Source organism: Perognathus longimembris, chromosome 17 (assembly GCF_023159225.1).
Source record: "Perognathus longimembris pacificus isolate PPM17 chromosome 17, ASM2315922v1, whole genome shotgun sequence".
Classification (NCBI taxonomy): Eukaryota; Metazoa; Chordata; class Mammalia; order Rodentia; family Heteromyidae; genus Perognathus; species Perognathus longimembris.
The window spans coordinates 14,039,564-14,067,018 of record NC_063177.1 but is presented as its reverse complement, the minus strand read 5'-3'; the positions used below and the strand labels follow the sequence as shown (position 1 = coordinate 14,067,018).

At 44.9% G+C, this 27,455-nt stretch overlaps 2 protein-coding genes across 9 annotated transcripts in view; one reads left to right on the top strand and one right to left on the bottom strand.

The window, feature by feature from the left end:
• Tom1l2 (target of myb1 like 2 membrane trafficking protein) overlaps positions 1-8,585 on the bottom strand; it is a 139,069-nt gene extending 130,484 nt beyond the window's left edge. For 2 of the 4 annotated variants that reach the window (XM_048366146.1, XM_048366145.1), the window contains exon 1: positions 8,428-8,507. Coding sequence is in view for 2 of the 4 variants with exons in the window: in XM_048366144.1 (XP_048222101.1) it covers positions 8,428-8,479 (52 nt within the window). In the remaining 2 variants the exon portion in view is untranslated. Of the gene's footprint in view, positions 1-8,427 lie in introns of all 4 variants that reach the window. The other 2 variants (XM_048366144.1, XM_048366143.1) reach the window with 2 other exon arrangements.
• Positions 8,586-9,066: 481 nt separating this feature from the next.
• The window catches only part of Drc3 (dynein regulatory complex subunit 3), a 35,644-nt gene continuing 17,255 nt past the window's right edge, over positions 9,067-27,455 (top strand). For 2 of the 5 annotated variants that reach the window (XM_048366152.1, XM_048366147.1), the window contains exons 1-8: positions 9,067-9,149; positions 9,902-9,992; positions 11,190-11,354; positions 15,206-15,322; positions 16,524-16,690; positions 21,882-22,028; positions 24,780-24,899; positions 25,451-25,563. In XM_048366152.1, the coding sequence (XP_048222109.1) occupies positions 11,195-11,354; positions 15,206-15,322; positions 16,524-16,690; positions 21,882-22,028; positions 24,780-24,899; positions 25,451-25,563 (824 nt within the window). In that variant the 5' untranslated portion in view covers positions 9,067-9,149; positions 9,902-9,992; positions 11,190-11,194. Of the gene's footprint in view, positions 9,150-9,208; positions 9,332-9,901; positions 9,993-11,181; positions 11,355-15,205; positions 15,323-16,523; positions 16,691-21,881; positions 22,029-24,779; positions 24,900-25,450; positions 25,564-27,455 lie in introns of those variants that run through there. The other 3 variants (XM_048366148.1, XM_048366151.1, XM_048366149.1) reach the window with 3 other exon arrangements.

The window sequence follows — 27,455 nt, the reverse complement described above, 5'->3', positions numbered from 1 at the left end:
GAAGGAAGAAGCCTGGCTTCAAGTCAGATCAATTAGAGGGGGATATCCGAATCTTCTATGTCAGGAGAATGGAGAGAAACACCATAATAGGTATCAAGATGGGTCTAAATTCAGGGTTTTATTTGAGATGTGCAAAACAATTTTCCTCATGTGTAAAATATTGATACATACATCAATACAAAGTCAGTTTAAATCTATCGTTTTTAAGCATTTATCAATCAATGAATGGGTTTAATTGTGACATTTTTGAGACTTGTTTCTTAAGCCCTCTTTTTTTTTTTTTTTTTTTTGCAGTCCTGGGGCATGAATTCAGGGCCTGAGCACTGTCCCCTGGCTTCTTTTTGCTCAAGGCTATCCCTCTACCACTTAGCCACAGCACCACTTCTGGCTTTTTCTATATATGTGGTGCTGAGAAATTGAACCCAGGGCTTCATGCATAGAGGCAAGCACTCTACGACTAGGCCATATTCCCAGCCCCAAGCCCTCTTTCATAACCGTAACAAGCTAGACCAGTACTCCTCTTCCCCACTAAAAAAACAAACAACAGAATGTCATATATATTGCATGTGTGTGTCTATGTGTGTGTATCTGTGTACTGTTATTAGGGCTTGAACTCAGGGCATCTGACTCTTGTTAGCTGCTGGCTCAACAAATTTCACTAATAGTTGGTCCTCTACCATTTGAGCTATGCCTCTAGTTCCAGCTTTTTTATTAGTAAATTGGAGATAAGAGTCTTGTTTATTTGTCTAACCACCCTCCTTAGATCCAGCCTCCTGAGTAACTAGGATTATAGATAAAGTGAGCCACTGGTGCCCAGATTCTATTTATATCTTTTTAGACTAGTACTATTAGGTCAAGAGAACATCCTTTAACTAATGCTCCTCCCGGCACTGAATTGGTATCTCCTTCCTCAACTAATATAAGGAGTTAAAAGTTAGTAATCAATAACTAGATACAGGGAGATTACAAAGAAATATGCTGAGTGGTTATACAATGGCGAGTCTCCAAGACATGAATAAAATGGACAATGAAATATAAACACAAGCATTTTATTACATGAAATAGGATGAATCACAATGAATTTACTTTTAGAAAGCACATGATGAAATCCCTTTCTACTTGCATTTTCTGTTTTCCATATTTTCTGTATGGTTATTATTAATTTCTTAAAAAACAACAACAGCAAAGCACAATTAAATGACAAAAAGCACGCCCCACTAAGCAGTGACACTCCTTCAGAAAAGTCCTGTTCTTGCACATGTTAAACAGAGCAGGACGAAGAGCAGGCTGACCTCACCATGTGACTCCAAGTCTGGGGTTTTACAATCTGTCCAGGCAGTGAAGGACAAATATTCTCAGATCCTGAGGTTCCCTCCCAGTACCCCCATCAACCTGTACCTCTCTTTTCCTGACAGTGTCCTACCTCTGACCTTGGAGCAAGTGGCATGCCCAGTGCTGACTTCTGAGTAGGACACTCATATTTCACATGCTACATAAGTGGGAGCTTTTGATAGTAAGAGTGAAAAACAGTTGGTTTTTTTTGTGTGTGTGGTGACTGTCAAGGGGTAAATATCCTGCCTCTGTAATAATATTCATTCCACTGTCCTCCCAGAAATCTTTCAGGGTTCCCCATGACACCAAACGACTTGGCCAACATGAGAAAGAAGCAGGCCCTTCTCAATCCTTATTCTACCTTTCCAGTCTTATTCCACCACACCCTGTGGTCACACAAACAGAATCAATCTTGTCATCTTACTACCCCTCCACACCCCTCAACTACTTATTCAAGTAATCCTCTCTCCCAGGTGAGGCCTCCCAACCTCCTACATGAACTGTATCCTCTCCTTCATCAAAGTCCTGCTCAGCAGCCCTTCCTGAGAATCTTCTAGTTTCTTCCTCAGTGTTCCTCCTCACCTCTCCCTGCCAACAATGGCACTTTCTGGCTCTGAAGCCAGAAAGCTGGGCTCAGACTACAGCTCCCTTAATGCTAGCTATGGGACCTTATGTAGTTTACATACTTTTTCATTATCTTAATGTTCCTATCTTCAAAATAGAGGTGATAACAATATTTCCTACACCATTGTTTGGAGGATTAAATGGCTGTGAGATGTATACAGTGTCCACTTCAGACTCTGGAACATAGTAAACTAATATTGAACTTTAAACAAATATATTAATATATATGATATATTAATACATAATTATCACATAATACATATATGTGATATATAACCTATATTATACACACACACACACACACACACACACACACACACACACACACATATCCAGGCACCAGTGGCTCATGCCTGTAATCCTAGCTACTCAGAAGCTGAGACCTAGAGGAAGAAGATCAAAGACATTCCAAGCAGAAAAAGTTTACAAGACTCAAGCTCCAAATAACCAGCAAAAGGCTGGACAGAGGGATCATCCTGAGGTAGAAGGCAGTTTGTTAGAGTATCACAGTGCTGCAGCCATCCCTAAGGATACCCATCAGCTGCACACAGGTCTAGATAGGAAGAACTGATTTGAGATGATCCTAAATCTCACAATAAGAATGTCCCAATACCATTAAATTAGAAGAATAAGGCCAGGTACAGATAGTGCACATTATAATCCTAGCTACTCAGGAGGCTGAGATCTGAGGATCATAGTTTAAAGCCAATCCAGGCAGGAAAGTCCATGAGACCTCTTATCTCCAATTAACCAGAAAAAAAGCCAGAAGTAAAGCTGTGGCTCAAGTGGTAGAGCACCAACACTGGGCAAGAAGGCTGAGTGAAACTGTCAGGCCCTGATTCAAGCTCTAGTATCAGTGCACACACACACACACACACACACACACACACACACACAAACTTTTAGCTGCTATCACTGTTGCTAGAGATGACAGTTCCTCTCTCTTGCTCTACTCCTTTACTGCATACTCTTCCAATCTTGCCAAACCACTTTGTACCTGTCTGAACTTTCTGTCAAATTGAAACCTCAGTAAATGCCTAATTTGGTAAATACAGATGGGTAATATATGAAGCCAGTGAATGAAGTAAGAATAACTATGCTTATAGTCTGTCCAAAGAAAACTCATATTTAGTGTTTGAAGAAAGATAAAAGGAAGCAAAATGTTCAAGCTACAGCCATAGTTCTCAAGTGGATCAGCAACATCAGCAGCAGCAGTAGAATTCTGGTTAGAAATATGGAATGCTAGGCCCGCCCCAGACTTACCTAATCAGAAACTGAGAGGGAGAGACCCAGTATCCTACTTTAATAAGCCTCCAGATGACTCTAATGATGTTATCATGAGATCTTGGAGCAAGAAGTAATAAACATGGTAGTGCAGAACTAACACTGATCAAGAGTGGATTATAAGCCTCACTCTGGCACTGACCTTGCACAAGTCTCTTAGCTTCTGAGAGCCTGGATTTCTTTAAGTAATACAGTGACAATAACACCTAAATGATTAAATGTTCTGAGGACTAAATAAGAATCTATATATGCAGTTTGCATATAGTAGGAACTTAATAATTCTAAGTTCCTTACAATTTTCTTCCTGTGTGTCTCACAAAGTTATAAAGGATAAATAAAATGATAGGTCAAAGGGCTTTGTAAAGCTATCTTTGCCAACTATCCTAGCAATTGGAGGGGCAACTAATTATTCTTAGTACAAATTGCCAACACCTATGATTCTTAGGGAACTATGAATAAGTTTAGGTCTAATACACCTCAATTTCCAAGCAGAAAATTTGCAATTTTTCTTATGTTTATTAAAGCATAAATATAAAGTGATGCCCCCTCCATCTAACATTCTAGACAGAATTGCTCACTGAGTTCTGAATATAAGTGAATCTCAACTTTACTCTTAGAAAAGGAGCATCTGAAAAACTTTTCCAGGCAACACAAGGAAAATAAAGACAGAGCACTGTAGTCCTGACTTCAGGAACTCTTGATATATGACATCCAACACTATACAGTGAAGCTGTGAGCCAGTGGCTCACCCCTATAATCCTAGCTACTCAGGAGGCTGAGATCTGAGGATCATAGTTCAAAGCCAGCTGGGGCAGGAAAGTCTGTAAGAGTCATCTCCAATTAACCACCAAAAAGCTAGACGTGGGGAGCTGTAGCTGGAGAGGGAGAACACTAGCCTTGAGCAAAAACAGCTCAAGGACAACGCCTAGGCCCTGAGTTCAAGCCCCAAGACAGACAGACACACACACACACACACACACACACACATACACACACACACTCTGAAGGAACACACACAAAAACCAGAAGTAGAGGCATGGCTCAAGTAGTAGAATGCCAGCCTTGAACAGAAAAAAGTCAAGCAAGAACATAAGGACCTACCAGAAAAAAAGAGAATAAAAAATTAAAAGTCCTTTTTCTTCCAGTATATTTATTAGCCTTTCACACCACTACTTGTTTTCACTTTAAACCACACATTCTAGTCAGGAACCATGACCAAAATAAAGGGCAGGTTGGATGCAAGAAATGCACAAATAACTATATCAGACTGTGATCTTGGTTGCCAGCTCCAGACAGATAGACAAAGTGCATAACTAACAGCACCAAGTCAGAGAGCCTGCCTGAAAAAGGCCTGAGACAGTAAACCATTCTGATTGAGGACACCATCCATGAGCATGTTTCCTTCCCTGAAGTCTCTGAGAGTGTTTTGTTTGTTTTTGTTTGTTTTGCCAGTCCTGGGGCTTGGACTCAGGCCTGAGCACTGTCCCTGGCTTCTCTTTGCTCAAGGCTAGCACTCTACTCTGCCATTGTGCCACTTTCGGCTTTTTCTGTTTGTGTGATGCTTCATGCATGCTAGGCAAGCATTCTACCACTAAGACACATTCCCAGCCCCCTCTAAGAGTGTTTTAATATCTGCATCCCAAGAGTCTGGCATAGAACTGGCATCCCATAAGCACTTAAATGACCACCGTTATAGGTATATCCCTATGCAGCTAATGAGAGGTATTTTATTTTATTTTTATTTATTTTTTATTTTGCCAGTTCTGGGGCTTGGACTCAGGCCTGAGCACTGTTCCTGGCTTCTTTTTGCTCAAGGCTAGCACTCTGCCACTTGAGCCACAGCCACTTCTGGCCATTTTCTATATATGTGGTGCTGGGGAATTGAACCCATGGCTTCATGTGTATGAGTCAAGCACTCTTGCCACTAGGCCATATTCCCAGCCCCGAGAGGTATTTTATGAGTAAGGCAAATGAGGTCTCAAAAGACTAAAAGTTGAGGCCAGTTAAACAAATTTATTTTTTATACTGCCCACCCAAAGTAGGGCTTTACCTGTTACCAAATCCCTACCTATCCTTATTATCTACAGCCACCTCTTCTCCACTCAGACAAGCAATCACAGATGTGCACATGCCCTCACCCCACTCATTGAGCTGTCCCTAGGTCCACTGGCTCCTCTTTCTGGCCTATGTGATGCCTACCCATGTTTCCTGAACAGCTCTCAGACTCAAAAGAACAGGTCCCATCCTTCCAGCCTCTGAACTCCTAAAGCACTTATAATCTGCATTTCATTACTGTTCTGTGAAGCTCTATTTTTTTGCCTGAATGCACAAATACAGTGTGAATGGGGACAGTTTAAGACATCCTAGCTCTTCCTCCTACTAGCTAAGGAGTCACTTCACCCCATTGGAATCCCAGTTTGCTCATCTCCAAAGTGAAAGGATAATAAAACTTATTACAGAACAGCTGTAGAGAGAAAATGATGGTTGTACAATTGGTTTGTGAAAGCTTTAGCTTTGTTTATTGTTATTTTATTTCTGTATGCCTCTCCCTTCTACCTAACCCCCAAGCACATATTTTAAAAAGCAATACCATATTTCATGAAAATCACTTTTATACAAGAGTTCCAAATATACATTAGAACCTCAATCTGTCCATCTATCAGAACTGAAATGACTAGGTCCTAGTCTACTGGCTACCTAGCAACAGGGAATCTTCATCTTCATGGTCGAGTGTCTTTTATAACAAATGGTGAACACTGAGGCCTGGAAGGGTTATTTTCCTTCACAGGTCACAAATGGGCCACTTGTACCACATTTTGTCTTCTATATATGTAAAAAAAATCTAACTCCAACCTCATTTTTTGCTGTTAACAGAAACAGCTACAACTTACTGAACTTCTATGTTCAAGATACGATACAAGATGTGAATCCTACACCCATCACACACCTTTTCTTTCAGCAGGTAGACAATCTAAGGCTCAGAAAGCTTACACATTTTTCTAAGTTCACACAGCCAAGAAATTGACAGAGCCAAAATTCAACTCAGGTCTTCTTAAGAATCAGAAAATGATTGCTTGTCCCACTCAGTATGTATCTATACGCCCTTTACTTGTATTTGAAAATCCCCTTTAACTTCTATGCTTAATCTACAATCTACCCTTTATACCCTCTCTGGCATTTTAAATATATATAGCTTCCTAAGATAAAGGGGCATAAAAGAAAAAGAATCCTAGCAAGTTTATTGGTGCCCTCAGTTAACTGGCTGGATTTCAACACCCACCTGAGAAGTGAGTTTTAAGAATACAGCCACCGTGAAAGAGCACTTGAAGAAAGGAAGAAAGTGGGAAAAGAAATGAGAAAGAAAGGAGGGAGGGAATCCAGATACTTCAGTGGGCAGTAGGGACAAGGTGTCCTAAAGGTAGGAAAAACTCTTTCAGGGCCTAGTGTTCAGGATCTCTTATAAAAGACATTGTACCAAAAAGGAAAGACAGGCTCCTAAAGGCCAGTTTATTAACAGGAGAGGCCTCAAAAACTTCACAGGCCCCACTAAAGGCTTACAAGTCAGATGGGAATTCACAAGCAAAGTAGGAAATAAACAAATCACTACTGCCTAAATCAGTCAAGCCCATAAGGACACCAAAGATGCCCTTCATAAAAGATGTTCCACCAGTCCTTCAACCAACCAGGAGGAACCTTGTTGTTGGTTTTTTTTGTTGTTGTTGTTGTTGTTTTTTAAAAACTCATCAGCATTCTTTTTTTTTTTTTTGGCCAGTCCTGGGCCTTGGACTCGGCCTGAGCACCGTCCCTGGCCTCTTCTTGCTCAAGGCTAGCACTCTGCCACTTGAGCCACAGCACTCATCAGCATTCTTGACTGATCACTTGGCATAAGCTCCTGCCTTGGGTGAAAAAGCAAGTTACTTTTTAAGTTTATTATTCTATTTATTATTATTATTATTATTAGTAGTAGTAGTAGTAGTAGTAGTAGTAGTAGTAGTAGTATGTAGTGCTGGGGATCAAACCCAGGATTTCATGTGCGCTAAGCACACACTCTATCATTGAGCTAAGTTTTTGAGAAAAGAAATCCCACACAGTGACCACATGGTGTTCCTCCATATATACTTTGAGCTCTCCTTACCCAGCATGCTGCTCATCAATGGTACCCTTTTCTGAGTGCCCATAGAGTCCTCCTATCCTGGTAAGATTGACAGGTACTTCAGAGTACTGCTTTCTCTATACTACCAGCAAAAGATGTCAGCCTTAGAAATTTTTAATGTAACAAGAAAACAACAGTCAATGTGGAAAGACTATCAGGGAGCATTAAAACTTTGGAATGTGAAGGGATCTACCAGATCTCAATTCCAAGTGCTTCATTTGACAGGCAGGGTACCTTCAAATCAGAAAAGGCACAAGGTCATGGAGAGAGTCCCTAGCAAAGTCACTCCTGGAGTCTAGGTGTCCTGATTCCCAGTCCAATGCTCTTATCATTAAACAACGCCAACTCCTTTCTTTCCTGGGAGGCACTGCAGGCATGGCACTCCACTGTCAAGATAATCACCCTCCAGGAGCCCCTCCCCCACCCAGGCCCTTCTACAGTCTAGCTGATTTACAGCTTAAATTAGCAAGATGTAGAGCAGGGGGCATTTTTCTGGGAGGCTGTCCAGTCTGAGAGCTGCTGATATAGAAGAGGGACAAGGATGGAAGGGGAAGGAGGTGACAGCCTACCAGGAGTCTGAGAGACTAGGCCTTGGGGACAGTGGCAGTGAGACTGGCCAGCTGGACAAGGGTGCACAGTAGCATCTCCCAACGGAAGAGCCGTAAAGCAGGCCCACAGTTGGCATCATCTCTAGGGAGGGGCAGGGAAGGCTGGGTGCTGATTCGGGAGGTGGGGAACATTTCGAGCCGAAGTTGGACCTCAAGAACACCTCCTGACAGAGTGGCACTGGTGCCTGTGAGGTGGCATCGGTGCCACGACAAAGATGCCTGGTCCACCTGGAAGGTGGCACCAAAGGCTGGCAGAGGCCCAACCCACACGTGAGGTAATACTAGCACCGGGCAAAGACTCAACGACGAGGATGCCCTGTCCACCTGTGAGGTGGCACCGGCGCTGAGCAGAGGCCCACGGTCCTCACCAGCCTTGTCAGCCGCCGCCGTCACCCACCCAACCGCTTGCACCACGCGCGGCCTTACCGAGACACTGTCCCACAGGGGTGCTGAACGGGTTCCCCAGGAGGAACTCCATCTTGGGCGGGCAACACACAGCGGCCGGGGTAACCGGTCTGCCGCCGCGGTCTCGGATGTCCGCCGCCGCACTCCCGACCTGACTGACACTTGCCCCCCGCCCCACCCTCTGGGACGCCGAGCGCTGGGCTTCTGGTCCCGCCCACTATTCGTATCTCTATTGGGCAAGGCCTTACATAGACTTCCTCCGATTGGTTTTCACACTGCCGTCTGCGAAGTCCCACCCACTTGGCGGCGTCCGATTGGGCGGTAAGCGAGCTAGGTCACTGGAATCCCCGTCAGCCGTAGCGGCACCTCCCACCCTCCCCTCCCTACGGTCCGAACAAGGGGCCGTGTATTTTGATTCACTTGTATATTAGTCAATCTAGATGAACCTTAACACGATTGGACAAAAGACAAGTCAATCACTCAAATGAGGGGGGGCCACCGAAGAGGTGGGCCTAGGAAGTTGCCTGAGCATTGAAGGTTCTGATTGGAGAAACGTTTGTTTTCTCTGTGGCTAGTTGGTGTTAGGAGTATTTCCCCACCCAGAGATGTGGTCACGTGACCCTTCAACTTTCACCCAGGATATCTACTGTCTGACTTCCCCTTAACAACTACGTTGCGGCGCTTGGTTCCCCAGCAACCGGGCTACGCGTCTGCCGCGTGAAGCATCCGAGTAGTTTGAGGAGGTGAGACCGGAGAATTGAGGCCCTAGGTGAACTCAAAGTGCCTCGGAACGCCCGACTGAGCTCTTTCTTGTGACTTTGAGAATTCTAGCCCGACTTGTGTCATGTGTCAATTGGGCATACATATCCTATGCCAGCCACTTTGCGTGGTACTGAGGCTTTTCGGGACAGAGAACATTCCTACAGTGAGCCAGAGCTAAATCAGTTTCAAAGGGGTTCCATGCCCCACCCTCCTAGCCTGGTCCGTTTATAGAAAGAGACGTACTCCGTACCCTGGTAACTCTTTTTCAGAATTTAGCTATCCTACCCGACCTCTTAACTCTTTTTGTTTTTTTAAGTGGCAAAGCCAGGTGTGTGTGTGTGTGTGTGTGTGTGTGTGTGTGTGTGTGTGTGTGTGTGTGTGTTTATATGAGAGATAGAGAGGTTAACTCTTACTATTATTTCATTTGGTGTGGTATAAACTGTTTGGGCTGGGAATTCAGATACTGAGGATTCCATTCCTGTCTCTGTCAGTATTTCATTATATGACTTTGAACAAGTTCCTTCCCTTCCACAGAGCCCCGGTTCCCTCAGGAAAATAAGAACATTAGCATACCCTTCTTTAATAGCTTCCAGAAATGACATGTAATTAAATAATTCACGTGCACCAAAGGCACAATGAGCGCTCTGTCTGTGGTTACTTTTCCTCTCCTTAATTCATGGCCAGAAGGGTCTCTGTTTTTCAGATCCAATTGACCAAGATTATTGTTTCTCAGGAAAATCTGAATCTGTTTCTCAGTGAAGAGGCCATCTCATCGTTGAGTGTGTAAAACTCTCCTTCTTGTCTTCTCCATCAACTATCACCAGGCAAGTCAACCAGGATCCTAAGTGGGTGGTAAAATTACTATCATCTCCATAGGGATTATATAAGAACCGTTTAGGCCTTTTCCTAGTCCCAGAGCAGGTGCAAGAAACATAAATTGTAACATTTGTTGTTCCTAGTACACTGAGTTCAGTGGAGTCATGATTAGGAAAATAGATTCTTCCACATATGAGAGCTGGTGTGTTTTGTTTTATCTGTACATTGATCGGTTCACAGAAGATTTACTGGACAAAAGATGAATCTGACACACATCTTTAGCATGTTTATAACCTTTCTAAGTAGCTTCTATCTTCTTACCTGGAAACTGGAGATGGTTAATCCTTTATATAAATTAAATTCCTAGAGCTGTCTCAAACCCCACCAACCTAGTCATTTTTGGCCACTCTTGTAACTCTCAGCACAACAGCTAGAATGAGCTTAAAATTAAAATTTGTAGCCAGGCACCTGTGGCTCATATCTATAATCCTAGCTACTCAGGTCTGCAATCTGAGGATCTGGTTCGAAGCCAGCCTGGGCAGGAAAGTCCATGAGACTTTTATCTCCAACTAACCACCAAAAAGCTGGAGGTGGAGCTGTGGCTTAAATGGTAGAGCACTAGCCTTGAGCAAAAAGCTCAGGGATACTGTTCAGACGCTGAGTCCAAGTTCTAATGAGTCAGGACCTCTCATCTGCATTTGTTGACACTAGGTCCAGCACACACAGAACAATTAAAATTTGATTTTGTCAAACCTTTATGAAGTCTTACATGCTTCCCAGTGCTTCTAAGATAAGAATGTGACTGCTGCAGGCCTGTTCATCCTTGTATCATTTCAGTAAAAATGGAGCACACCTATTCACTCCTATGTGAGGCCCCTCATTATGCCATTCCCTCTTTGTTCTTTTCTACTCATTCTTTAGCTCCTTGTCTGGCTAAGGCCAGATACCCTAAAGTATGCTTCCATAATTTTACATCTACAAACTTGGCATGGGTTATAACTAAACATTTCCCAGCTTGTTTCTAGCAAGCCCTGGAATAGTTTTGGCATAGAGGTCTTAGCCCTGTGGTACAGCAAGCTGAGGCATGAGATTGGGTAGCCCTCACAGTTGCATGCCATTCCATGACACTTTAAGAGGATGTCTAACTCAAACTCTATCCTTAAACTGAGGAAGAGATAGACTGTGAAAGGAATATAGTTTTCTAGGGAAGATGAGCCGACTGTACGACTCGATGGAGCCAAGAGTGATGGATGATGACATGCTCAAGTTGGCTGTCGTGGAGCAGGGCCCCCAGGAAGAGGCTGGACAGCTAGCCAAGCAGGAGGGCATCCTCTTCAAAGATGTCCTGTCCCTACAACTGGACTTCCAGAGTGCGTATCCTGGGTGTCAGAGTGGGTTGGTGGTGAGGTATGGGGTGGTAGGTTGGCCCTGGGTGGGGTAGATGCACCTAGTACGGCCCCCTCACTTTATTTGCTCTACCTTCAAGCTCTAGAATTCTACAAAAAGTCTATGGTCTAGGATGACACATTTTACATTGGCCCTAGGACACTCTGGATTTTAAACAGGAACTCTATCATATTAACCGTGCGCATTTTGACTTGGTTAATTTCTTTCTGTCTTTCTTGCTTTTTTCTCACCTCAATCCCTTCCTCCCTTCCTTCCTTCTTTCCTTCCTTCCTTCCTTCCTTCCTGCCTTCCTTCCTTCTTTTCTTTCTTCGCCAATCCTGGGGCTTGAACTCAGGGCTGAGCACTGCCCCTGAGCTTCTTTTGCTCAAGGCCAGCACTCTACCACTTCTGGCTTTTTCTGTGTATGTGGTACTGAGGAATCAAACCCAGAGCCTCATGTATGCTAGGAAAGCACTCTACCACTAAGCCACATTCCTAGCCCTCTTTATTTTTTATTGTGCTGCTACTGAGACTTGAATTCCAAGCCCCTCTCTCATGCTTAGCTTTTTTTCCCTCAAGGCTGATACTCCACCTCGAGCCATTTCTACACTTCTGGATTTTTGCTGGTGAAGTTAAAATAACAGTTGAATTTGTCATCCCAGGCTGGGTTTGAACCACAATCCTCATCTCTCAGGTTCCTGAGTAGCTAGGATTACAACCATGAGTCACCAGTGCCAGGCATTGCCTTGGTTATTTTCAAGATATGGCTTGCTTTTAGCTTGAGCTAACCTGGGCCGTGGTCCTGCTATTTGGTTACCCTGTGTCACTGGGGATGACAAGTGCACACCACTGTGCACTATTGTGCTCCCCCAGTCGCTGGGATAACAGGTGCACTGTTATCCATTGTGTTCACTCATTCATTGAGATGAAGTCTTACAACTTTTATGGAGCCAGGTTGGCCTTCAACTATGGTTCCCTGATCTCTGCCTCTCAAGTAGCTGGGATTACAGAATTGAGCCACAAAGAAGCTCCTGAGATGTACCACAGCTGGTCTCTGTGCCAGACCCAACCATAGGCAAGGCAAACCTATAACCTCATGTAATCCACAAGACTCCTGGTGTATCATCTGTAAGATTGACCCTAGAACCAGAAAGGGCCAGAGCCACAGTCCATTTGCAATAAGAGGAAAGAATGAAGATTGGCTGCCACAGGTTAGGTCTTGAGCACATAAACACTTTCCTTCAGCTTCTCATCTCTACACTTAATGATCATCTGGCCAATGTTGGACAAGTGCCTGTTATATGCCAGGCACTGTTCTAAGATTCAATGTGAGGGCTGGGGATATGGCCTAGTGGCAAGAGTGCTTGCCTCGTATACATGAGGCCCTGGGTTCAATTCCCCAGCACCACATATACAGAAAACGGCCAGAAGTGGCGCTGTGGCTCAAGTGGCAGAGTGCTAGCCTTGAGCAAATGGAAGCCAGGGACAGGGCTCAGGCCCTGAGTCCAAGCCCCAGGACTGGCCAAAAAAAAAAAAAAAAAAAAAAGATTCAATGTGAGTCCAAATGACAAATAGCCCTATGTTCATGGAGTAGATATTCACAGGAGGGAGACAAAGATGGAAAATAGATAGACTGTATGATATAGGCAATATGTGTGAGGGGGGTGAAGAAGAAAGGGAAATTGGAATGAGGTGCAGTGTTTTCTAGAGTGCCCAGAGGCCTTGCCAAGATGCTGACAAGAAAGACTTGAAGGAAGTGAGGGGGGAAAACCTATGGAGATCAATTGGGGAAAAACTATGGGGCAGAAGGAAGCTCCAGGGCAAAGGCCCTGGGGCAGGCCATGGTAGACAGTTTAGAGAGGTCATATGACTGGCTGGTGCTCAGCTTGGACAAAGGAAGATGTTTGGCTTTTATAGTGAGTGAAGTGGGAGCCCCTAGGGTCCCAAGCAGAAGCCAGGTGGGTGGGACTTGAGTTCTCACAGGACCTCGCTGGCTGCAGGGCCAGGAGGGCTACTGCTGTGGTCTAGGGAGCAATGACAATGGCCAGGCCAAGGTGGTGGTCTCCTCCTGCTCCCCCTCCTCCTCTTCCTCCTTCTCCTCTTCTTTTTCCTCCTCCTCCTCCTCCTTTTCCTTTTCCTTTTTCTTTCTTCAGTTCTCCAAGCTGTAAATTCATTTGGAGCTCACTGCCAATCATTGGTGTATTGTGCTGCTTTGGTTTTTCTACAAGAACTGCTGGTGCCTGGGGGAAAGCCAGGTGCACGTGTGCTTGGCAGAGCACCCAGGTGTGCAGGAGATACTCATCTGAAGCAGCTCTTCAGGAAGCTGCCACAACCAAGGGCAAAGCAGGGCTGGATGGCTGGTGGTCAAAGATCAGGGCCAGAGCAGGTGCCTGGAAAACCTGGTCCAGGGATGGGAAGTGGCTGGGAACCTGGGGAACAACTGGTCCCCACCTCAGAAACATAGATGGAAGCAGAGACATAGATCATTTGGGAAATCTGGCCATAAACAGGAAGCTGGAGCAAAGATCCTATGCCACTTGGCCCTAGGAACTCAAAAAAAGGCAGAGGGGCACAGTTTCCCAGGGAAGAGCAATGCCTACCCTCCTACTCCAAGACCTGGCACTGATCAGAGACTAGGAGGAATACCCTACCCAGAATTCTTACAAGTCTTACCAGCAGGCTATGCCTCTAAATGGATATTGAAACTGCTGCTCCCAAAGTGTGGTTTTGAATGGGATTTTATTTGATGGTACTAGAGATTGAACCCAGGACCTCTTATATACTAGGCAAGTGACCTCTTTGCCACCAAGCTACACCCCTATCCTTATTAATGATACTTTAAAGAAAAAACTCTCAAAAATAAATAAAAAACTTTTTACATTTATATTATCTCATTTTTAAATGAGCATGTTTTAATTCGATGAGTTCTGGAAATCTCTACCAAAGCAAAGCTAGCGAAAACTAGGCATATAAACAGCTATATACACTGCTTCTAAAAAAACAAAACAAAACTCGGGTGAGTTCAGCTCTAGAATTTGACATGTATCATATCAATTCATTGATACTTAGGTGTGACAGAACTCTTCCCGCTGCCAGTGACACAAGCCAAAACTGTGAAGTGCTGATGAGCCCAGGAAATGGGTGGGAATGCAGCTGAGGCTGGTGGTCTTCAGGGCTGCAGGATCCCTGCACTTCCGTGTTACCTGAGCTGCTTCTCTGTTGTATGGATGGTTCATTCTGTCCTGTATATAGACATTAGGAGGTTTCCCTCCTATTTTTCTGTCCTCATATCCTAGTAGGTATTTTTTCTGTATGTCATTGGAGATATATTCCCAGAAAATTGCAGGTCAAATGACATAGACTTTAAATACTTCAGCAAATGTTGCCAAATTCCCTCTAAAAAGCAACTTTGAATGTTTGAGTCCCCCACCAACAGAGACTTATGCTTTAATTCTGTTTGTCACTCTGTGGAAGGCTGGCCTCTTCTTGTGGCCTATGTCCCAATGTGGACCAGTTTCTCGGGGAGCTTGGCCAATCCGCTCAGACATGAACAAGTCTTCTGCCCTGGACAGGTTCAGCTCACTCCCATACAGCACCTCTGTAGCCCCTTGCTCAATGGTAGTTCTGACAGTACTGATCACACACACACACACACACACACACACACACACACACACACACACACACACAGTGCTTCCTTCAGTGCTCAGCCAAACACTATAGGATAGGGTAGGAGTTATGGACTTTTGGTACAGTTACACCTCAGTCCCCTAATATGCTGGAACAAACTCTGACCCTTGCCCTCACCCCAGGCTGGATGCTCCCTTTGTTTTAGACATCCTCCGCATAGACAACCTCTGGCAGTTTGAGAACCTGCAGAAGCTGCAGCTGAATAACAACATCATCGAGAGGATCGAGGGCCTGGAGAACCTCACGCATCTCATCTGGCTTGGTAAAGGCCTGGCCTCTGTGTCTGCTCTAAAAGGGACACATGAATCCAGGACAGGGTATCCTGCTCCCATATGCCCAACTTCTCAAGCTGTTGGGGCACTAGCGGCAACTATGGGTTTCTGTTTAATCTAGATACAGATGGATAGATAACTGTTGCCTGGTGGGGCTCAGATCAAGCCAATAACAACCAAGCAGAAGCTAATATGCATAGAGCACTTAACTACATATGAAGCATAACCTTGTGCCTTTTCTCTGCAAGGCCTTTCACTTCATACAGGGTCCCCATCATAGAGAAGAGCAAACCAAAGTCTCTGCAAGTAAATAGGGATATCAGGATGCCAGCACATCTCTGTCTGACCCTAGAGCTTAGGTACTCACTGCTAAGGCAGTGAGGGGTAAGGGAAGGGGGGTTGATGAAATGTATCCATCTGCTGGCCTCTTAGGAGCCTCTCCCATCTGGTGAGGGGCAGATGGGCATCCATCAGAGAAAATAGGCTGGGCCTGAGAGTTCTTTACACCCTTTATCTCTCTTAGCCCCCATAACAATTCTAAGAGATAAACATCTGCCATCCTTCCAGTCTGTAAAAGATGAATGTAGACTCAGAGAAGCCAAGGCATTTGCCCAAAGCTACACAACCAAGTAGTAGTTAGGCTCACATCCCCCAAATCCACATCCCCTCCATCCTGCCGGGCTGCTTCCCAGTAAAAGGCAACCTGGGGCATCAGTGCACCTCACAGTTTGTAGATATTCTCTGTGTTTGCACTATCAAGATCCACAAACACCACCCCCACCCCAGGAAGGGTTATTCTGCCATTTCACAAATGTGGCCACTGAGGCTCTTTGAGACTGACCAACTTGAAGAGTCACATGCTACAGGTGACAGAAGCAGGCCACAGCCAGAACTTTTGACCCTGGAGCCCATATTTTCCAACCTTTACATTTATCTGTACTCCAGCTCCCACTAGTGAAGATTTCTGGTCTCTGAGCCCCACCTGCACTGCTAGGACTCATCTCTCTATTGGAGGCCAAAGCATCCATACCAGGCTTCAAGAAACCCTAAGCTGTTAGACAGCGAGTCAATTCCTGGCCTTTGCGCCCAGTGCTGAGTACATAGAACACTAAGTAGCCCTGATGGTTTGAGTTCAGGATAGCCCCTTCCCTGCCCATGCTGTACACCCTCAGAGCCCTCTTCCCCTTCCAGATCTGTCCTTCAACAACATCGAGACCATTGAAGGACTAGACACCCTGGTGAATCTGGAGGACCTGAGCTTGTTTAGTAATCGCATCTCCAGGATCGACTCCTTGGACGCTCTGGTCAAGTTGCAGGTGCTGTCACTGGGCAACAACCAGATCAGCAACGTGATGAATGTGAGTGTCCAGGCCAGGGCGGGTGCTTGCACAGACTCATATGTGCCCACAGAGACTCTGCATGGACATCAGGGTGGAGTCAGACAACTGTAGCCTTTGTGCTCCAGGTCTTCCCTTTTTTCCTGGAAAAGTCAGACATCCAGATTGTCAATGAGAGATTTGATAATGTTTTAATACCACACTTACCCCAACTAAACCCTTCTGAGTACCAGTTTGTAGCATCCACTGTGGTAGAATCTCTTTCCTTCCCCTTGTGTCACTCTCATATACCAAACCTTTGCTGAGAGGAGGGACTACTTCATGTGGGGCACTTTTCTTGGACTCATTGGGTACAGAGATGACAAGGCATGGTTCCCTTGGTAATGACCAGCCACATCTACATAATGTAAACATAAGTGACAGGAAGCCAGTGTCTCAAAGAACAACAAAGCTAGATCTGTGGTGACAGGAGGGCAACATGGATGCCAAACACATGTCTTTGTGACATCCAGCATTGGTCGTCATCAGAAAGCTGGGCTATCTTAGTACATCCCACAATGGGCTCACAGTGAGCTAGGGCTAAGACCCATAGTGTGATGCATCAGAGACGACCATCAGTAATCATCTTCATCTCTCCCTTCCACTGATACCTGCCTTCCAACAAAAACTGTTTTCTTCTCCAGTGTGGCCTTGAGTATTCTCTTGTCTCATCCCACAGAGCCTAGAGAGAGAGAAATCTCATTGCCCCTCCAAGTAAGGTGCTGGGTACCAGGTGAGTAATCAAGAAACAGGTATAGCAGAAGGAGAGAGACAGAAAGTCCATGGAAGAAGCTGCCAGAGAGTGCTGAGCTGTCTGGGCCAGATGTTCCTCAGGCCTGGCTGCATCCTGGAGACTCCAGGGACCTTGAATCATCTTGACTAATATGACACAAATCCTTATTGTGACTTGAATCAGACTCCTGACTGATGGTGCTCAGGTTGTTGCTTCTGACCCCCCAGCATCTTAGTCCTTAGTCCTCGTCTGATCTGTTTATCTGACATCTAATTATGCCATCTCTTGTTATTTATTTCTTTACTGAGCTGATTTTAGTACCTGCTATTGCAGTACACACACACATTTAAGCAGAACTCAGGGAACAGAGGGAAGAGCCCTTCTTCTCACCTTGGCTCGTTTGCCTTCCCTGATGTCTCAGTGTCTTCTAAGTTGCAAGCATGCCTCTCCAGTCATCTTATGTGTATACAACTGTCATGACTGTCCCTCTACCCTCAAAGCCCCCATCTTTGATTGCTCACTGTCCTCTCAAGTCTGCAGTTTCCCCTCTCTGCTGGACCATTCCATAGCTTAGCCATGCAAGATGTATTTCTCCAGTGCCCTAGAGGGGGCCATCAAAGTTGTTTCCAACCTGATGCCATTACCTTCAGTCTGTGGTGCATATCCATTAATAGAGGATGTCCTTGAACAGGGTTGCTTTTGCATGTGAATCAGTGCATCTGTAAATGTAAACATGTGGAGGGGAATCACTAAGTTAGAGGACATGTGCATTTTTAATGTTAATGGATTTTTACCAAATTGCCCTCTAGAGATATGGAACAATTTACACACTTGCCAGCAATGATAAGGCATCCAGCTTCCCCTCACCTTTCTACAATTTTTTTTGTCAATTGTGAGGCTTGAACTCAGGGCCTAGGCGCTGTCCCTAAGTCTGTGCTGAAGGCTAGCTAGCATTCTACCACTTGAGCCACAGTGCCACTTTCATTTTTTGAGTGGTTAATAGGAGATAAGAGTCTCTCAAGGACTTTTCTGACTTCAAACAGCATTCCTCAGATCTCAGCCTCATGAGCAGCTAGGATTACAGGCATGAACCACCAGCCTTTTTTTTTTTTTTTAAGGGAATGATACTGACATTTGAACTAATGCCCTTGTAACTTTGCCAAGCAGATGCTCTTATCACTTGATCTGTGTTCCCAGCCCCTTCAACATATTTTGTTATCAAAAATTTTTGCCGGGGCTGGGGATATGGCCTAGTGGCAAGAGTGTTTGCCTCGTATACATGAGGCCCTGGGTTCAATTCCCCAGCACCACATATACAGAAAAATGGCCAGAAGTGTCGCTGTGGCTCAAGTGGCAGAGTGCTAGCCTTGAGCAAAAAGAAGCCAGGGACAGTGCTCAGGCCCTGAGTCCAAGCCCAGGACTGGCCAAAAAAAAAAAAAAATTTGCCAATTGAAAATATTTTTAAATGCCTTATTTGGGCTCAGAATGTGGCTTAATGATAGAGTGCTTGCCTAGCATGCACAAAGCCCTGTGTTCGATTCCTTAGTACCATACAAACAGAAAAAGCTGGAAGTGGCACTGTGGCTCAAGTGGTAGAGCATTAGCCTTGAGCAAAAAGAAGTCAAGGATAATGCTCGGGCCCTGAGTTCAAGCCCCAGGACTGGCAAAAAAAAAACCAAAACACCCAAAAACACCTTATTTGGGAGGGCTTTTAAAAATTAAACCTTAAAATTTCAATGGCTTCCTTAGAATGCAGTCTAAACTTGTTCATAATCTGTGTGGTCTTGTATGAATGAACCAGCCCCAGACTCTGTTTCTATATGCTTCTCACGATCTCCCCACCCCTTTCCCCCTTCTCACCATTCCACAGCCTCCTTGGCCTTTGCTGGTAAATGCCTAAAGTTGCTAATAAATGCCAACTTCTCTGCTGCTTTAGGATCTTTGCCTGTACTTTTAGGCTTCTGGGAATGTACTGTCCCTTACACATATTTCTGAGCCCTTGCCTTCTTCCATCTAAAGGCTTCCCTGTTATTTTATCTCACATGGCCATCTTTATATTCCATATAGCACTTACCCCAAACTATAATGATTATTATATATAATGACCCCAGGGCCTCACACAAGAGCTCTACCACTTGAGCTACACCCCCAGCCCTTTTAGTTTTGCCATAGGGCTCATTAATTTTGCCTCGAACTTGTGATCCTCCCATCATATCCAATGATTTTTATTTCTTTTTAAAATACAATTTTATTATTATTAAAGCATTGTACAGAAGAGCTACCATTTCATATGAATTATTCAGATAATGAGTCATTCTTGTTTTGGACAATGTCACTGCTTTCTTCACTTTTCCCCTACCCCCGTATCTACTCCCATTTCTGTCCATAAGTTACATAGGTCATTTTCCACATAGTGTGTGCTGAATAGCATGATTGCATTTGTTCACTCTTCCTCCATCCTTTTCTGTGTGATTTTATTTCTTTTAGAAACATTTCCCCCATTGGTCAATAATAAGCTCTTACTATTACAGCAAGGACCCATGGACCTTTTAGTTTTTAAATTTTTTATTGTTAAGGTGATGTACAGAGGGGTTACAGTTACATACGTAAGGTATTGAGTACATTTCTTGTCAAACTTGTTACCTCTTCCCTCATTTTTCTTCCACCTTCCCTCTTCCCCAGTTCCTCACCCCACCCCACCTCCTTTTTTGTTGTTGTTGTTGATCATGGGGCTTGGGCACTGTCCCTGAGCTCTTCAGCTTAAGGATAGTGTTCTACCACTTGTGCCACAACACCACTTCTGGTTTTCTGGTGGTTAATTGGAGATAAAAGTCTCATGGATGTTTCCTGCCGTGGCTTGTTTTGAATTGCAATCCTCAGCTCTCAGCCTCCTAAGTAGCTAGGATCTCAAGCATGAGCCACTAGCACCCAGCCACTTGTTCCCACTCGGTCTCCAAGGCTTACCACTTGCCTGAGGCCTACAAGATACTTAGTCATGTTTGATGAACAAATTAACAAATAAATGACTTTTAAAAACTCATTCAGGTCAGATGCTGGTGGCTCACACCTGTAATCCTAGGTATTCAGGAGGCTGAGATCTAGAGATCTCAGTTCAAAGCCAGGCCAGGCAGGAAAGCCCATGAGACACTTACCTCCAGTTAACCACCAGAAAACCAGAAGTGGCTCTGTGGCTCAAAGTGGTATAGCAATAGCCTTGAACAAAAAAGCTCAGGGAGGGGCTGGGAATATGGCCTAGTGGCAAGAGTGCTCGCCTCCTCTACATGAAACCCTGGGTTTGATTCCTCAGCACCACATATATAGAAAATGACCAGAAGTAGCGCTGTAGCTCAAGTGGCAGAGTGCTAGCCTTGAGCAAAAAGAACCAGGGACAGTGCTCAGGCCCTGAGTCCAAGGCCCAGAACTGGCCAAAAACAAACAAACAAAAAAGCTCAGGGACAGTGCCCAGACCCCAAGTTCAAGCCCCATGACCCAAAAATAAATAATTTTTTTTCTTCAGGAAAGCATGCTAGTGTGTGTGTGTGTGTGTGTGTGTGTGTGTGTGTGTGTGTGTCTGTCTGTCTGTCTGTCTGTCTGTCTGTCTGTCTTGTTACTGGGCCTTGAACTCAGGGCTCTCACTCTTACTTGGCTTTCTTGTTCATTGATGCTGCTCTAGCACTTGATCTATGCTTCCAGTCTGGCTTTGTGCTGGTTAATCAGAGATGGATTCTCATAGACTTCTGCCCTGACTGGCTTCAAACCACAATCCTCAGGTCTTAGCCTCTTGAGTAGCTCGGATTATAGGTGAGCCACCAGCACCCAGCTTATACACTAGCTTTCTCTCCTCTCTTGTGCATGGAACAGTGCTTAGGTGTTCAAATAGTACTGTTGCACTATTTGCAAGCTAAGTGGTTGACTTTTCTCCTATTTTATTGACATTAAAGTATAGAAAGAATAAATAGGAACTACTGGAACTTGTTGTCATCCAGTAAATGAAAGGTTAAATTCTCTTTAAGGCATTTAGATCTTTTGCTTTCTAATCTAAAAGACACACCAATTCTGAGTAACTGCTAGTAAATACCATAACTACCATTTATTGAGTAGGTGTCAGACACCTGAATGCCTTTCATAGCTTATTTCATTTGGTTTTTATAATACCTATAGCACACGTAACATCCTTATGCCCATTTTAAGAATAAGGAAATGCAGATGTTAGATAACTTGTCCAAAGTTCAATCAGCCAATCCTGGTTGGAAATTTCATACCTGACCAAATGTCTCCAGAGCTGACTATCCCAGAAGCCCCACCTGCCTCTCCTGTCTATGCACAAGTTGTCCTTGCTAGGCTATTGATTCTAGAAGAGTACTGAGAGGAGAGATGCTGTTATACATGATTTCATTTCTGTGGGAGCCAGAAAATGAATATTTCTTCTCTCTCTTCTAGCTCATCTACCTACGGAAGTTCAAGTGCCTGCGAACGCTCAGCCTTGCGGGAAACCCTATCACTGAGGCAGAGGAGTACAAGATGTTCATCCATGCCTATCTTCCTGATCTTGTGTACCTGGACTTCCGGCGCATCGATGAACAAGTGGCAAGTGTCCCTTCTCTGTCCACAAGCTCTGTGAAACAATCTTCAGGGACTTAGGTTTCATTGGAGACTAAATGGAAGCCTCTTTTATCCACAGCTGAGAGAAGAGAAAGTGCTAGCTTCCTCTTGCTAAGTCCTTTACCTACTGGCCTCTAGAAGAGCCTTTGGGGAGCTTCTGGGGCCATGCCCCTTCCTTACATTGCCCCAAGGAAACCTGGTAGGGCTACCTTGTCTGTTTTCCAGATGAAGCCCATTGAGGAGGGTCAGCAATTAGATCTCCAGGACTGGGCATGATGCTATGGGTTAGGGTCATGGCCAGAGAGTCAGCTCTTTCCTACTTCAGATGGCCTCTTGTGGGTTTCCCTCAAGCCACCTCAGTGCCCCAAACATAGGTTTCTGTCTCCCAGAAGACACCAGCTCCCTGTGAGAAGGAGCAGACAGGTCAACAGCCTTTGAACTTCCAGAGATCAGACACCCAGGAACCTCCTGGTTCTGCCAAGAAATGCCTCAAAAATTAGGCTAGATTCTTTTTTCCACTTCTTTCATCCTGGGGAAAGTACCCACAAACAAATTATACTGCAAAGACTAAGAGACAGGTAACAGAAGTCCTACTTGAAGCAGTGAGCAGAGGAGAGCCCCTCCCTATCCAAGAGTAGCCAAACATGGGGCTGAAGGCCAGGCTCTCCAGCCTGACCTCTGAAGGCAACTCCCACCTTGACCACCATGGCCCTGGGACATGAGGGCAAGAATCTTACTTGTGTGTCAGCTTTGGCACTGAAAAGGCAGGGATGAGAGCAGGGCCTTCTCCCAGTATGAATAAAACATAAAAATGGCATGCCTCTGGCATCTAGCTAAATATGCTACTATACCAAAGGGTTTCATTGTGCTATTTTCATACATCCACACAATTCACCCCTTCTATTATGCCTTCTTATCTCCTATGCCCCACTTTCTAAAAAACAATGTTGCTGGCTTACGCCTGTAATCATAGCTACTCAGGAGGCTGAGATCTAAGGATTGTGGTTTGAAGTCAGTCTCTTATCCATAATTAGCCACTACAATGTCAGAAGTGGAGGGCTGGGGATGTACCTTAATGATAGATTGCTGGTCTAGCATGCATGAAGCCCTGGGTTTGATTCCTTAGCATCACATAAACAGAAAAGGCCAGAAGTAGCATTGTGGCTCAAGTGGCAGAGTGCTAGCCTTGAGCAAAAAGAAGCCAGAGACAGTGCTCAGGCCCTGAGTTCAAGCCCCAGGACTGGCAAAAAAAAAAGAAAGAAAAGTCACAAGTGGAGATTGACTCAAGTGGTAGAGCTCTAGCCTTGAGCAAAAAAGCTAAGAGACAGTGCTCAGGCCCAGCGTTTAAGCCCCAGGACCATTATAAAATAGACAAGCAAAAATGTTAAGCTAGATACTGGTGGGTCACACCTGTAATCTTAGCTACTCAGGAGGCTGAGATCTGATGATTGAAGTCAGCCTGGGCAGGAAAGTCTGTGAGCCTCTTATCTCTAATAAACTACTTGGAAAAAGCCAGAAGTGGCACCGTGGTTCAAGCAGTATAGCACTAGCCTTGAGAGAAGAAAGCTCAAGGACAGAGCCCAGGCCCTGAGTTCATGCCCCAGGACCAACACACACATACAAAATGTTAATGGGTTTCAGTAACCTATTTTCACACACAAAGTGAACTTTAATATATGCTTCTTCATATCTCTCTCTTTCCTTTCTTCTTATTATGAATGCTAAACTCACATTATTTTTGTCATTTAGACAATAATTTAAAGCACAACATAAGCTCAAAAGCTTAGAATAGCCAAAGGCCTATTTGAGTATGCTTTTCCTATTATAAAAACACTGGACAAGGGCTTGACTGGTACTTGACTGGTGTGCATAAGGCTCTGGGTTCTAGCATCAGCACTTAAAAACAAATCCTAATTCTATAAGACAGCATAACACTAAGCAGTAACAAAGTCTCTTCCCAAGCATTGCTTCCTTGGTCCCTGGAAGTTGTCATCAGGGCAGGTTTACAACCTGGGTGTCTCCATTGCATCAACAATGAAGGAACCTTCATTTGCTGTCTAGAGTCATCAAGATAAATAATACAGCTAGGTGCTGGTGGCATCTATAATCTTAGCTACTCAGGAAGCTGAGATCTGAGGATCAAGATTGGAAGTCAATCTTGGCAGAAAGTCTGTGAGACTCTTTATCTCCAACTAACCAGAGCTAGAAGTGGAATTGTGGCTTAAATGGTAATGTGCGAGCCATTAGAGAAAAGGCTAAGCAAGAATCCAAGGCCCTGACTTCAAGCTCCAGTATTGGCAGACCCCCACCCCATACAGATAGAGGCAGTAAGCAAATAGTAATAAAAGGCAGAGAGCTATAAAGCTCCTATCCACACAACTGTCTGGCCTGTGTGTGACCAGCTAAAGCTCACCCTTGGTTCTGTAGGCCTCCAGCAGGTGGGCAGCTTCCAGTGCTTCCTGAACATACTAAGAACAGCTTAGGCTGCCCAGACCAGGGACAGGCTCTGTGACTTTCCAGCTTCCTGATTTTCTTTTAGACTCAAGATGCCTGGGAAATATTACAAGGAAATGAACCATTCTCAGTCTTAAATCCTCACAGCTCACATGCTCTTATAAAAGGACCCCTTCAAGATGCTGTTCCATGTTTAGGAGGCCACAGGATGACAGAGGTCACTGTATCTTAGGAAAGCCAAATGACCTCTGATGATGATATCATTTCCTCTTCCTTGGTCAGAAAGAGCTAGCGAAGATGAAGCACCAATTCAGCATTGATGAGCTGAAGCACCGGGAGAATGTAATGCAGCTCCGGGTGGAGGAGGAGCAGGCCAAGAGAGAGATGCTGGAGGAACACAAGGTACCATTCTGGAAGATGATACTCAGCCCCCAGCCTAGCTCAGAGATGCCCAAGTGCCTTGTTCATTAAGTGGAGGTTTCCCCACTCTAAAGACACATAAATTATTCTGCCCTTTCTCTGCCTTTCTCTGTTCTGGTACCTGCTCTTAGAGCTACCTCCATCTGGGCCCAGACCCTAGCCCCCAGCACTCAGAGCTGGAGAGACTGTAATAATAACAGCCTGTCTCAACATCTCCCTTTCTTAAGCAGAAGCTTAAGTCCCTATGCTCAGCATGCTCTGAATTCACAGGTGCCACCTGTTGGCCTCCCTCTAGCTAGCCCTCAGCACTCTGTGCATCCAGACTTGAGTCACAGAGTCTAGAGAAGCCTGCAACTGTATCCTCTACACATGCCATTCTGTTTTCTTACCTGGAACATACCACATAACAGCCTTCCTGGGAGGGAGGGCTGCAGTCCAAGTGCTGTGTTGCTCCAAGGAGCCTTTACTGCCCCATTGCCTTTGCAGGGACCTGGCTTAGGGTCACCATACCCAATGTGTGTTTTCACCCACAGTTGGCATTCATCGAGCACCTGAATGGCTCCTTCCTGTTTGACAGCATGTACGCTGAGGACACGGAGGGCAACAAGCTGTCCTACCTGCCTGGAGTCAACGAGCTCCTGGAGGTATATCCTTCCCAGGCCTGGGTCTGGCCTGAGAGCCACCAGCCTGTCTTGGCAACTTTCTTCTGCTCTAGGCTTCAGATTCCCCATTTCTTACATGAGACCTGGGGAAGTAAAATCCCCCTGATAGCAGTGTACCTAAAACATAGATCCAGCTAGGCCCACTGACCTGCATGGGCAAACAATGCCTTAGATTTCAGGGACATGCTGGATGTTGGCTTGGTCTAATTCTGCTATGCTTGACAACCAGGTATTCAGAGGTAGAGCAATTAGACTGTGTGTTCTCAGCAAGGATCCCAGTAACAGTTACTTATCTTGCTATGCTCTTGCACTAGATTAAACCCATTTTATAGTTGTAGAATTGAAGCTGGGATAGGTTAACAGGTTATATCAACAGTATGTGTGTGAGCGTGCACACACACACACACACACACACACACACACACACACACGCACCAGTACTGGGTCTTGAAGTCAGGGCCTGGGTTCTGTCCCTCTTTTTTTTTTGTAATTTATTTATTAATTAAACACAAATTTTTTGACAAGGTGTTGTGCAAAAAGGGTACAGTTACATAGTAGGGCAGTGTGTACATTTCTTGTGATATCTTACGCCCTGTTTTTCTTTCCCTTCCCTAGGTCAGGTAGACATATATACAATACACAATGTACCAAGAACATATACAGTAACCACGTGGCCTACGCCCAAGAAAATTCGCCTAGGGCTTTAAATGTAATGTCGATATTAGTCTGTCCCTCTTTTGCTCAACACTGGTGCTGTACTATTTGAGCCACAACTCCACTTCCAGCTTTTTGGTGGCTAATTGGAGATATGAGTCTTACGGATTCTCCTGCCCATGCTGGCTTTGAACTGCCTCTTGGGTAGCTAGGATTACAGGCATGAGACAATGTCACTGTATTAGAAGCCGGAGTTTGAACTCTGGTCTGTGAGTCCTGAGAGCTCATATTCATTCCCTGGTTACCTGGAGCCCTACAATGTGGTCAAGACTTGTCAGTGTGGCAGTGGCCATGATGACCAATGGTTTACATGGTGAGCTGAGGGCTTGGGGGTAGACGGGGAGTCCAATAGCTGAGAGGCTGTGCAGTGACATGGCCAGGTCTGTGGATCTACTGCCACTAGTGTCAAGTTCCAAGAAAATATGCAGACAAATCTCCAATAAAGCAATTGCTTTATTGGAAGTAAAATGTGAAAATAGAATCACAGTTTGGGACCCATACACATACTAAGATGTCTGCAAAACACAGGAAAGGTTGAGATGCCTGAGAAGGGAAAGCTACATTGTGCATTCGTGGTGCTGACAGTTGTTGGCTACAGCTTATCCTCATAATGTCGTTATAAGCTGGTTTGCTGATTTGAGCTTGTGACACTGTATTCTCATTAAGCAGATGACTGGCTTTGTGATATTTCTGTGTAAGTTCAATCTTGCATGAGAACTTCCCTTCAAGGCTTTCCCCAGCTCCTTTGGCCAGGGTTTGGCACAGGTGACTCTGTTTCCAATCTGACAGCATTCATATTGGATCAAAATTGACTCAGAATCCAACATTCTGAACAGAATGAGGTTGGGTGATAGGAAATGGTGAATAACAGGGCTCTCCAGGCCAGACAGATGGGGCTCCGGCCTGGCCTGGCCACCTCCCCATCAGGTGACCTGGATCTGCCTCTTGGCTGGAAGACCTTGCAGCTGTGAGACTCTGGGTAAGTCATTTCATATCATAAGAATTGGTTTCCAAGCTGGGAATATGGCCTAGTGGCAAGAGTGCTTGCCTCCTATACATGAAGCCCTGGGTTCAATTCCCCAGCACCACATATACAGAAAACGGCCAGAAGTGGCACTGTGGCTCAAGTGGCAGAGTGCTAGCCTTGAGCAGAAAGAAGCCA